Source organism: Nannospalax galili, unplaced genomic scaffold (genome assembly GCF_000622305.1).
Source record: "Nannospalax galili isolate Female #2095 unplaced genomic scaffold, S.galili_v1.0 scaffold162, whole genome shotgun sequence".
Taxonomy (NCBI): domain Eukaryota; kingdom Metazoa; phylum Chordata; class Mammalia; order Rodentia; family Spalacidae; genus Nannospalax; species Nannospalax galili.
Window position 1 is genome coordinate 3,267,567 of NW_008350388.1, and position 13,304 is coordinate 3,280,870.

A 13,304-nucleotide genomic window follows, 5' to 3' on the forward strand; every position below is an offset into this window, starting at 1 on the left:
GGAACTGTGACCCAGGATATGTAAGCTAAATAAACCCTTTCCTCCCCAGATTGGTAGTGGTCAGAGTGTTTTGTCACAGCAATGAAGAAACAAACCAGAACACAGCACTACTACCTCTTAATAGTCTATTTACATTTTGAATCCATCAGTGGATTAAAACATCCATAAGGTTCGAGCCTCGTGATCTAATTGTGTCTGGAAATACCCTCACAGACACACCCAGACTATGCCTTAAAAATCTCCTTTTGTCTTTAATAATCCAATCAAGTTGACAAGATTAGCCATCTCAGTTCCCTGGACCATTATCTCTTTCAACAATAATTTGGTAAATATCAATAGATAAAACACAAAAGTGCCTTAGCAATCTGAGTAACTTTTAAGAGTGTAAAGTGCTGATCTATAGCAAGAATCAACAAACTCTTTGAAAAGAAGGCCAAATGGTAAATGATTTAGCTTTGTTTATAGGCCACACCACCTCTGTTGCAGCTCCTAAGCTCTGATGGTATATGAGGGCACACTGCCAACAGGAGAGTCCTGTTAAAAGTTAAGTCAGATCTGTCCACACTCTCCTCTTGGATCCCATGCAACTTGCAATAGATTACATACCCTGATGGACCAAGCCTTATCTTATCTGGCTCTCCTTAGCTTTCCACCCCCACACTTGCTTCCTGGCCCAGCCACACTGGAGCCTTCTGTTCTTCCAAAGCCCTTTGTCTTTCCACTTTCTTCTGTCTTGAGCTTTCGTCCCACATGGCTGCCATCTTTCCCTTTGAGGAAGCCCTCATTCAGCCTCCCTAGCACTGCAGCCCTTCCCTTCTCTTCCTGATTTTATCATCTCCTTCCCACCAATATGCTGTCCTCTTTCCATAGTATCCTTGTTTATTGTCCGTCTCTCCTCATCCTCGTGGACTTTGAGCTTCTTGAGTACAGGAATTTTAGTCTACTCCTTATGCTCCTGAAACACCAGTGCCCAGAATAGACACTTATATGCAAGAGGAGCATGCATATTTATTTAATAAATAATGAATGAATAAAGGTGAAGGTCCATGGTGTTGTCTGCTTGCCCCACGGCTGGAAGTGTTCTCTTGTCTTGAACTTATAAAACCTTTTCAGTTCATAGTTTTAAAAAGTAATTCTTTTTCTAATTGTTTTCTCTAATAGCTAAAAATGTGCTAGAGAAAGTTTGTGTGTTAAGTGTTCAAAATGTGTTTTATGATAAACATTATATATTTTGTGATGAAAACAAGATGGCCTTCAGATCATGAAATTCAGAATTTCTTTTATTATGAATCTATTAACTGATTTAAAAAATATATAACATTTTATATGAAAAACTGATATCCTTACTTAGTAGTTCTGAAATAAGGTACCTAAATATGTACTAAAAATTATTGACACTTATAAAAGAGTCATTTATGTCATTCATTTATGGTGTATTAGCAACTTTTGTGTTTCTGTGATAAAACATTGTGACCAAGGGAACTTATAAAAGGAAGATTTTATTTGAGCTTGTGGTTCCAGGGGAATTAGAGTCTGTCATGGTGAGGAGGCATGGTAGCAGGTGGTGACCAGAGCAGGAACAAAAAACAAAAACTCCTATCTTCAAGCAGGCACAGGAAGCAGAGAGAGACTGGAGATCTGGCAAGGCTTAAGATCTCCCTAAGCCTGACCCTAGTGATGTGCTTCCTTCAACATGGCCACACCATCTGAGACCTCCCAAAATAGCACCACCAACTGGGGACAAAAATATCTGAATATTTGGAGCTTATGGAGGACACTGTCATTCAAATCACCACATATGGTATGGCCTATAAATATTTTAGGAGTACACTTTAGGAGTCTTGCCATTACCACTCAAATTCTGTGTTTGCTTTTTGACTATTTATTTTTAAATTTTGCTTGGTTTTTTTTTTTTTTTTTTTTGTATTTTTGAGACAGGGTCTCCCTGTAGCCCCAGCTGTCCTGAACTATGTAGACCAGGCTGGCCTTGAACTCACAGAGATCCTCCTTCCTCTGCCCCCCACCTACCCGAGTGCTGGGATTAAAGGGATGAGCCGCCAGAACCAGGTGAAAATTTTGCTTTTAAAGTATTAAATAAGTTTAGGGCATAATGAACACGGATGAACACTAATGTTAGTAAACATAATGAACAGTATTATGTGTGAAGTGGTAAAAGATGATTATGTACCACTGCATCAGGAAACCCACATCCACAGACTTAAGACCCACTGTCACTAACAGCCTTGATGATTTGGGGCTTGTTTTACTGTCATCAGCGTGGGCCACAATGCTTAAAAATTAGAAAATAACTTAATGTATTGTGTGTTTAAGATTCTAGTTTCAAGCCTGGCATGGTGGGGCATGCCTGTAGTCCCAGCACTTGGGAGGCAGAGGCAGGCGGATCTCTGGGAGTTCAAGGCCAGTCTGGTCTACATAGTGAGTTCCAGGACAGCTGGGACTACAGGGAGACCCTGCTTCAAAAACAAAAGAAAACAAAGATTCTAGTTTCTCAAAGCATTTTTTCTTTTGACCTTAAAGGATATAACAACCTCTTAGTAGTATGGGGAGGTATTTCTCCAAAGTTGTTTCTCTAAACTCAGTGGTTAAGGGCACTGGCTATTCTTTTAGAGGCCTGGGCTCAGTTCCCAGCACTACATGGCAGCTAACAACTATCTGAAACTCCAGTCCCAGGGAATCTGACACCGTCTTCTAGCTTCCATGGGTATCACATGACACAAGTGCACTTACATGCAGGCAAAACACTCTTAATACAGATAGAGTGTGAGTATGTGTGTGAGAGGAGGTGAATGCTTGAGTGGGAGCCAGTGTTTCTGGCAGAAGCTGCTTTCTGCTCCAGGCAGCCTGTACTCCCCCAGTCCCCACCCCCACCCTGGGGCCATCTCTCTGCTGTGACAATGGACTATGACTTTAAAGTGAAGCTAAGCAGCAAGCGGGAGTGGGTAAAGGAGGACCTGAGTACAAGGGCTGCAAAATTGGCGGAGGCTCGAGGCACATCATGGTCATGTCTACATAGCCAAGAGGAAAGACAAGATGGGATGATAAAGACTATGCTTTAACACATATAGAAGGAACTGGAATCTCTATGTCATCATGTAGAGAAATAGGACTACTTCCAGAGCTTAAGCACCCAAATGTCATCTCTCTTCGAAAGATGTTTCTGTCTCATGCTGATCGCAAAGTGTGGCTTCTCATTGACTATGCTGAATGTGACCTCTGGAAACCTGCTAATATTTTAGTTATGGGAAAAGGTCCTGAGTGAGGAAGAGTAAAAATTGCTGATATGGACTTTGCCCAATTATTTAATTCACCTCTGAAGCCTTTAGCAGATTTGGATCCAGTGGTTGTAACATTCTGGTACTGAGCTCCAGAACTGCTCCTAGGAGCAAGACATTATACCAAAGCAATTGATGTTTGAGCTAAAGGGTGTGTACTTGCAGAATTTCTAACGTCAGAACCAGCATTTCACTGAAAAGAGGACATCAAAACTAGTAGTCCTTATCACTATGACCAGCTGGACAAAATTCAACATAATGGGATCTCCTGTAGATAAAGATTGAAAAGATATAAAAAAGATGCCCTGGGGGTAGCAGCTTGGAGCTCAGCAGACTGCCAGAGAGTGCTGGGTTCTGGCCTCCCTCTGGCCTCCAACTACCAGAGGGCCTGAGAACCCAGGGGACTACCTCACAGCCCAAGGATCCTGCCTCTACATGGTGGTCCTTTTAATAAGATGATGCTATACAGTAGTCCCTTCTGCATGAAATAACTACCATCATCATGACTTTGGCTAAGCCTGATCACTAAACATAGTCACAATTGGACTTGTTGACGGTTTTGCCCATTCATTAAAGGACTGCCAAGCAGGATCACTGGACCCTCACCTGAGTATCCATCCACTCTTCCCAGCCAGCTAGTCCAGCCTTGGAAGACAAAAGAAAACTGAGGAAGAACCCAATAGAGGGATGCTTTTGGAAGCCCTTATCAAGAAACTCCAATGGACTCTCAATATGAACATTTGAAAATTGCCCTGTCCTGACTTTTTTATAGTTCCCTGTCTAGAATTTGTAATGCTGATTACTCTTGCCTTTACTTCTCCTTCACATCTCCCATTCACAGTTTAAGGACTTTCTTCTCCCCTTAGAGACAAGAGTTATGCAATTTGGGAGTCTTTTAGATACGCCCACTGAAGGGATACGCCAATTGCCTCACCCTGTGTCTCTGTTCAGCATGGAAGAAGCCAGAGTGGTCTGCGTCCCTATTCCCTATTGGCAATTTGGGTAACCCCTTCAGAGGATGTCGTGATAAGAATAGGAGGTAGGAATTGGCTAGGCAGTTAGGGTAAAAAGGCCTCAAAGAAAAGTAGCCAGTTTCTTGGCTAAAAGTCAAAATGTCCTTGGGACTATTAGCAACATACTCTGTTCCAAAGACCAAAAATGTCAAAAGTATTTGGGAGCTTGTATCTAATCCTTTGTCAGAAAAAAGTGATGGGGAGATATGGGAGGAGTTTGAGGGGAGGGAGTGGGCATGGATTTGATCAAAACACCTTTTATGCATGTATGAAATTCTCAATAAAGTTTTTGTAAAAGTTAAAAAAAATGCCTGCACATTCGACATTTTGAAAGATTTCAGAAGAAATGTGTATACCAACTGCAGCCTTATCAAGTGTATGGAAAAACATAAAGTTAAGCCAGATAGTGAAGCATTTCACTTGCTTCAGAATTTACTTACTATGAACCCAGTAAAGCGAATTCCCTCAGAACAGGCTATGCAGGATCCCTATTTCTTAGAAGACCCACTTCTTACATCAGATGTTTCTGCTGGTTGTCAAATCACTTATCCCAAGCGAGAATTTTTAACAGAAGAACCCGAAGACAAAGAAGACAAAAAGAACCACCACCAGCAGCAGCAGCAGCAGGGCAATAACCACAGTAATGGAATCGGTCATCCAGGGAGCCAAGACAGCAGCCACACACAGGGATGCCCCGCTGAAAAAAGTGAGAGTTCTTCCTCCTACTGCTACCTCAGGTGGGCTAATCATGATCTCAGACTATCAGCATTCCAACCCACAGCTGCTTACCCCAACCCTGGACCAAGCACCCAGCCCCAGAGCAGCATGGGATACTCAGCAGCCTCCACAGCACTCATATCAGACACAGTAGTACTGGAATCTGACAATGCGATGTTGCTAACGCTGCAGGGCTGACTGTGCAGCTCTGCGGGAACCTGGTGTGGCTGTGAGAATGTACCATACAACCACATCTTCAAAATGTCCAGTAGCCAGGTTCCACCAGTTGCCACAGATTGGGGTAGTAGCTTCCAAGTTGTACCTAATTATGGAAATTAGACTTGAAAAGAAAGTGCTGGCACAGTTGTGTTGTGGGTTTGCTACTTCCACAGTTTATTTGACATGGTTCAGACTGACCAATGCATATTTTTCAGTGACAGTCTGCAGCAGTTGAAGCTTCAAAATGTGCTAGGGGCAAGCATCATTTGTCTTTATATGTGGTAAATTCTTTCAGTGTAACATTATCTGACCAATAGTACATACAGACACAAAATTTAACTGGTCCTTGAAACGCACAAGTTTATGTTAACTCAACAAAATAACCAAGACTTAAAAGATGATTTTGGTATAACGTTTTAGTGTCTTATCAATGGGATGATTCATTTTCTACATTAGTCAGTGCTTAATGACCAAGAATATTGCTTGGTTTTTTTTTTTTGAAGTACAAAAGAATCACATGTTTCTACTGAAAGGCTGATTGAGTACTCCCAAAGATTAATTTCCAACCTAGACGTTTGTTTTTATTTTCAACCTATGACTTGACTGGTATTAAGGCTGCTATTTGATAGTGATTAAATATGTTATCATTGATATAAACCTATTTGGTTCAGCAAACCAAACAAACCGAAATGATTGTCATAGTGTCTTATCTCTCCTGTCTGTGTTGCTGGTTTGTGAGCATGTGCTTCACAATGACGAAAGCATGAACAGTAACCTCCTTAACAAGGCGCAGCATCCAGCTGAGATTTTTGTCCTGATTTTAAAGCTGGTTAGTGTAGTGCTATTAAGATTTTGTTCAGTTAACTTTCTTTTTTAAAACTCGTTTGCACATTTTTTAGGGTGCCCTTACTTCAGCAAAGGAGAAGAAGAGCCTTAGAATTTTTTAGGGGGGGAAACGCTATAACATACAATGTACTGTATCAAACTATTTTACATGAATGACACAAGTATTCTGAATTTTTAAAAATTGAACATTGTTAAAAACAAGGTGTTATGTAATAAATTTGTTTCATAAATCAAAAAAAGAAATTTAGTGTTTCATAACTGAACTACTTTTGGATCTTCTTAAAAGCACTGTAGAGCTCTTAGCTGTAGGTAATTTAATAGTCCCTCAAATTATTTGAATTTAGAACCATTTTGTCTTTCATTCTCTTTCTCTGGATTTGGACATTCTATGGAATCTACTTTGGAAACTGGTGCCTTAAAGACAGAACCTTAGGGCTGAAAGATTATAGTTTTTTATTATCATTGTTGTGTATGCGTGCATGGTATGTGTGTGTACCTGCATGTGCCATGCTTGTGAAGGTCAGAGGAGTTGGTTCTCTTCTGCCATTTATTGGGTTTGGGGGATTGAATTTGGGTCTTTAGGTTTACATGGCAAACACTTTTACTCAACAAGCCATCTCTCTGGACCCTGAGAAGATTTCAGAGTATTTAATATAAACATCTAATTTCATTGCTGTTAAAAATACTTGACCTGTTTAGTTTTCTGTTGTTTGTATCTCAAGTATGATGGATATTGTTGCTAATTTTATTTATTATGCATAGTTTCTTATTACCACATCTCTTTTTCTTAGCCTGAGAGAACATATTTAGGATCTGCTCCGTAAGTTACTGAGCCTTCAGGTAGAAAAGCCATGTTGCACATGTCAGCTGAGGGTTGTTTTTTTCTGAGGTCCAACATTGCATCAAGAGTTACTCTCATAAGAGGCAGGACCACTGTGGCAGAGGACACAGGCACTACATCGCAGGAAAAGAAAGTCATTTCTAGACTTCGAATGATTCCTGAAAATTAATTTTATGAAAAATAACTCTGAGACACAAGTGATTACGTTAGGAAATGTATTAGGATTGACATTCGTTGAAGAGGCAAGAGAAGGAGGATGAGCTGTTGCTCTGAAAATGACCCCACGGCAAGCTCTAGATCTGTGGTGACTCCTCAAAGTTGTTTCAAGTTGGAGTAAAGGGACAGGACATTCATAGCCCTTCTTCAACAGTCTTTGAATAGGACTGTCCCTAGAAGGGCACATGATCTTGAGTTAGGCAGATTTGACAAATGAAGAAACTCCCAGGAGTTTTAAGCACCAAGGCTGGAGAGATAGCAGAACAGTTAAGAGCACTGGCTGCTCTTGCGTAGGACCCGGGTTCGGTTCCCAGCACCCACATTATGGCTACCAACTGTCCATATCTCCAGTTCCATGGGTTCTGACGCCTTCATCTGGCACCCACAGGCATTGCATACACATGGTACACTTACATACATGGAGGCAAAACACATACACATAAAGTAACAATAAATTTTAAAAAAGAACTAAGGAGTATCTGGCATAGGCACTTTAAGCAACTGCAGGAATAAGACTTTCATTTCTGAAGGGTGTAGGCTGATGTCACAGGATCACCTCAGAGGTGCACCCAGAGGACCTGATAATGCTTAACACACTAGAATTCACTTTTCAGCTGGGCGTGGTGGCACACATCTTTAATCCCAGCACTCAGGAGACAGAGGCAGGTGCAAGACAGGAGTTCGGTTCCCAGCACCCACATGGTGGTTAACAACCATTCATAACTCTAGTTCCAAGGTAATCTAATACCTTCTTCTGATCCCTTGGGCACTGGACAACATAGGTGTACTTAATACATGCAGGCAATATATTCATACACATAAAATAAAAATAATAATTGTTAAAAATAATAATTCAGGGCTGGAGAGATGGCTCAGGGGTTAAGAACACTGGCTGTTCTGTTTGAATCCCAGCACCCACGTGGCAGCTAACAACTGTCCATAACTCCAGTTTCAGGGGATCTGACACGTCTTCTGTCCTCCACAAGCATTGCATTACCTCCATTTAGGCAATATATGCATACACATAAAATAAAGTAAAATAAATTAAATATAAAAAAGTAATTCATTTTTCTCACATAAGAAGTTTGGAGATGTTGGCATTTGTCTCTCATTTGTAGTCTTTCCCATGCCCCCAGGATGACTACTAGATGTCTGGCCCGTACATTTGCATTTCAGGCATCAAAGATCCCAGAAACTTCACCCCATGACTTCACATAGACTTACTTGTAGCAGATGGTAGGAAATGACACTTTTTTAGTAGTCACATTTTTCAGCATTGTGTCAGGAAAGAAGAATGAATATTTGAATATTGAGGTTGATAACAACTTGTCTGCCACACACAAAAGCAACAAAGACCTTGTTCTGGTCTGCCTTCATTGCTGTGACAAAACACTGACCAAGACCTACATGGAGAGGAAAGGACTTTTTTGCCTTACATCTCCTGGGTCATAGTTCATCACTGAGGGAGCCCAAGGTAGGAGCTCAGGGCAGGAACCTGGAGGCAGGAGCTGGAGCACAGGCCATGGAGGAACGCTGCTTACTGGCTTGCTTCTCTGGCCCAGCTCAACCTTCTTTCTTATACAACACAGGCCCACCTGCACAGGGGTGGCACCACCCACAGTGCGCTAGGCCCTCCCACATCACTCAACAATCAAGAAGGTGCCCCACAGACATAGCCACTGGCCAATTCAATGGCAGCAATTCACCAATTGAGGCTCCCTCTATCCAGGTGTGTCAGGTTGACAACTAAAGCTATCTAGCACAGCACTTGTTTACTTGAATTCTGTTAGCTAGCATAGGAAAAGTTATGTGAGAAGAATCTTCTGTTACCCAGAGTAGTGTACTCTCATACAGTAGTAAAGGGATTTTTAGAATGCATGTGTATATGTGTCATATATGTAAATCTGTGTCCACATGTGTATGCATGTGGAGACAAGAAGACAATCTTCCATGTCATCCTCAGGAAGGCTGTTCATCTCCTTTGAGACAGGGTCTCTCATTGGCCTGAAGCTCACCAGTTAGCCTAGACTGGCTGACTAGTGACCTCAGTGACCCTCCTGTCTCCACCTCCCCAGCACCCTGCATTTTCATGTGGGTTCTAGGGATCCAACTCACGCCCTCATGCTTGCAAGGCAAGTAATAAACCATTCTCCCATTCCTTAAGATTTTTCCCATGTCTACTCCCAAACTGTTTTGAGTTCTGTTTCAAATCATAACAATAGTAAACAATTATAATAGATACATTCCCCATTTAACACCAGTAATACATTCCCATTAATACCTCTCTGCTGGTTCTTTCTACCCTCTAGATTATCACAGCAAAGGGGGACAAGGCAGCATTGTGTATACAGTTAAAAGATGGACTTGTTGATTTAGACTCTGGTTTCTATGCCTGATCCTGTCATGAGGCAGACTCAACCTTCAGTTTACAAAGCCCCATCAACATATTCTGGGACATGCTTGGTTGTCTGTCAACTAGGGTCTTCAGTGCTACTGAAGGCTGTTAAATATCTCACAGTTCACAGGACAGCTTACAACAAAGACTTATCTGACTCCAGTGCTGAGGCTTAGAGCCTCATTTTAACCTTCCCATGCCTCTATTTCTTCATCCAAGAATTGATGTTCATAATAATATTTGTTTAAGCATTTTTCATGTGTTTAAATGAGAATTCACCTAAAACACTTAGCACAGTGCCTGACCTATAAGGGCTCAGTTAATAAAATTATCACTATCATCATCATCATCATTATCATCCATAACGCTCTGGATATTTGGCCTCAATTCAAAGAATATGCTATTTGTCTGCTGCCTATAGCCATGTAATCAGGGAAATCCATTTGCCTCTTTCCTGCATCCAATGAAAATCTCTAGAGTAACACAGAGAATGGACTAGAAGCCCTCCTATTTATAGAGTCAAAGAAGATAATAGAAAATTAGGAAACCACTATTCCTAAGTTCTAAGAAAGTAATGCTCAGTTCTATTCATGCAGTTTATCACTTTTCATAGATAATTTTGATATTTGTTTTCTGAAACAGGGCCTCACTATTTAGCTGAGGTTTCGCCTCTCAGTTGCTGTGCATATAGCCCAGGATGGCCTCAAACTCAAGATCTTCCTCATTATAGGCATTGCTGTATCTCTCTCCAGTCTCTGTCTCTCTCCCTTTTACATCCTTTTATGAAGTTACACCTGCTTTCCTCACCATATCTTTCGAGTTTCAGCTCTTTCATTTTCTCTAGATAGAAAGGACTTGGGAACTTACCATTAAGGTAACAGAAGGCGTTGACCAGGACAAAACATTAGTAGATCTGAAAGTAAAAGTGATGATGCTGGGCGTGGTGGCACACGCCTTTAATCCCAGCGCTCAGGAGTCAGAGGCAGGTGGATCTTTGTGGGTTCAAGGCCAGCCTGGTCTACATAGTGAGTTCCAGGACAGCTGGGGCTACAGGGAGACCCTGTGTCAAAAAGACAAAAAAAAAAAAGTGATGTCACCAGTATGTATTATTCACGTAATAACCAAATGAGTTCTGAAATGTTTGCTAAGTTTTCACCTTGGGATTCTACTAAGGAATCACTGGAGCAAACTCCAAAAGCCTGAGCATAATTAATAACAATAAGCTCACTTGTATTGCAGTGATATTAATAATTTGTTTTAATTTTTCAAGGCAAATGCAATAGGCCGGAGTGCTAAAACCGTTCGGGAATTTCTAGAAAAGAATTACACAGAAGATGCCATCTCGAATGACAATGAAACTATCAAATTAGCAATAAGAGCTTTGCTAGAGGTGAGTGACCTGGTAAGGAGTGTTCTGAAAACATGATCTTGCCTTCTTCACGCACTTTGACTTATTAAACACACAATTTGTTGAAGTAGGTTTTTTTTTTGTCTTTTTTGAGACGGTCTCTCTGTAGCCCCAGCTGTCCTGGAACTCACTATGTAGACCAGGCTGACCTGGCACTCACAGAGATCCACCTGACTCTGCCTCCCAAGTGCTAGGATTAAAGGTGTGTGCCACCATGCCCAGCCTGAGGTGGGTTGTTTTTTTTGTCAAGTTTTTTGTTTGCAGTGCAGAGAAATCAAAACCAGGACCTCACACACATACTAGGCACATGGTCTACTATTGAGCTGTCCCCAAGCTAGCCAAAGAGCTCTTACATGTTCTTGTTCTATATTAGGTTGTCCAGTCTGGAGGAAAAAACATTGACCTGGCTATAATAAGAAGAAATCAGCCTCTGAAGGTAAGTTATTAACCAAAGTGGGAAAAAATATAGTGTAGTTTGACAAAAGTTACATTGTTGTTGGTACCTATGAATCGCTATTGTAAACATTATACATCCATTGATGCTAGATGGCGTCTACCTGGGCTGAGAGCCTCTAAAATTTTCTTGTGCTTTTTGAAGTTGTTGCTAACTCCTGCCTGTGAAGACTTAGAGGTGATGAGATCCCTGTTTAGACCTACCCATTCAGTTGTGTTCCCGGAAACGGAACCTCTATGGAGCCAGTCCTCTGAGGTCATTCATTGATGGTACTGTCCAGAGAGCAGTTATATTTCCTGTTATGCTCCATTATGTCACAGAACCTCCACTCTTCATGGTTTCTGGGGTTTACCCTGGTTCTGGGGATCAAACCAAGGCTCTGTGCATGATAGTCACTGTACCACTGAGCTACATACTCAGGTCTATGTGTGGGTTTCCATCTTTTTCTCCACTTTTCAATGAAAATACCTCGAGCCTCTTTCATACTTTAATTTTATTCCCTAGCATAGCAACCTTTCTGTATTTCATATATTTCTTGTGTGTCTTTTGAAGTTTAGCTAAAAACAAGCTGTTCGGCACATTATGCTAGAGGACTAGAGCATTTGCTGTATGGTTTACTGTTGTTTATGGGGTAGAACTGTGTAGTAGTTAAGTTTGCCAAATAGTTCTCTATAGCTGAGAATGTCCAAAGGTGCTCAAAGTGTGCGAAGCTATATTCAAAATGTATTTATAAGATTTTTTTTTATCTTTTTGAGACAGGGTCTTTTTGTAGCCCCAGCTGGCCTAGAACTCACTATGTAGACCAGTCTAGCCTTGAACTCACAGAGACCTTCCAGCCTCTGCCTCCTGAGTGCTGGGATTAAAGGCGTGCACCACCAAGCCCAGTTTACAAGATTGTTTTTATTTGTACTCTCCTTTGGGTTTAAGGAAAATATCTCCAGAGCCGGGCGTGGTGGTACACACCTTTGATCCCAACACTTGGGAGGTAGAGGCAGGTGAATCTCTGTGAGTTCCCGGCAAGCCTCATCTATCTAGTGAGTTCCTGGACAGCTGGGGCCATAGGGAGACCTTGCCTCAAAAAAAACAAACAAAAAGACAGAGAAAACATCTCCAGAAGAAAATAGTGCTAACTACAGTATGGACAGTGGAGATGTCATTTTTGTGTTTTCTCATTGCTTTGACACCACTTCCCCAATCTTCTGTTATTCATTTAACCTGGGATGAGAGGATAGGATAGCAGCAAAGTTTCAATAAATATGGGAAATGGGGACAGGGCAGTGGAGTTTGCCCCTGCATAGCCCCACAGAAATAACAGAGTATAAGCACAGATGAGAGAGATGTATAGTGGGCTCAGTTGTCACTCTTACTGACATCTGACTGTCTAGGGAGAGATGCACAAGACCACAGAGGCTCTGAAATTGCTAAGCTCAGAGTTACTTCTTTAGCTGTATCACATACACAAATGATGGATCCAAAGCCCCCAGAATAATGGATTTAAACTAAAATCCCCCAGGCCTGAGAAAAACTGTACAAGGAAGTAAAAATGAAAAATAATTCTGAATGCTAAGAACAAGCTGAGCTGACCTTTTTCATGCTCCTCTGCCCAAGCTGGAAATCATCCCAGAAATTCCCCCTACCTCTGCTTGGCACATAGCCACCGCTTGTCTTTAAAAGAAACCTGTGAACTGGGCTCTGGACTTCTGTCCTCCGAGTGAGGTGGGAGTCCGTTTTGCAAAATGCCAATAAATCCTCATGCTTGTTGCATCTCCTGATTTGAGGACTGAGTTATTGGGGTGCAACCTCCCGAGAACGTAGGGTACCCCAATCTGGGGGTCCTACAGGGGGGGAATAGCAGGTGGGGGTCAGGGCATGCCAGGGCATGTCCAGGCATGTCTAAAGCCG

At 41.6% G+C, this 13,304-nt stretch overlaps 1 protein-coding gene and 1 pseudogene across 1 annotated transcript in view; both read left to right on the forward strand.

The window, feature by feature from the left end:
• Positions 1-13,304, forward strand: part of Psma8 (proteasome subunit alpha 8) — a 70,940-nt gene that overhangs the window by 44,935 nt on the left and 12,701 nt on the right. Inside the window, exons 5-6 of the mRNA XM_008847635.3 lie at positions 10,811-10,930; positions 11,322-11,384. Coding sequence (XP_008845857.1) covers positions 10,811-10,930; positions 11,322-11,384 — 183 coding nt within the window. The remainder of the gene's footprint in view (positions 1-10,810; positions 10,931-11,321; positions 11,385-13,304) is intronic.
• LOC108491532 lies at positions 2,916-5,177 on the forward strand (annotated as a pseudogene).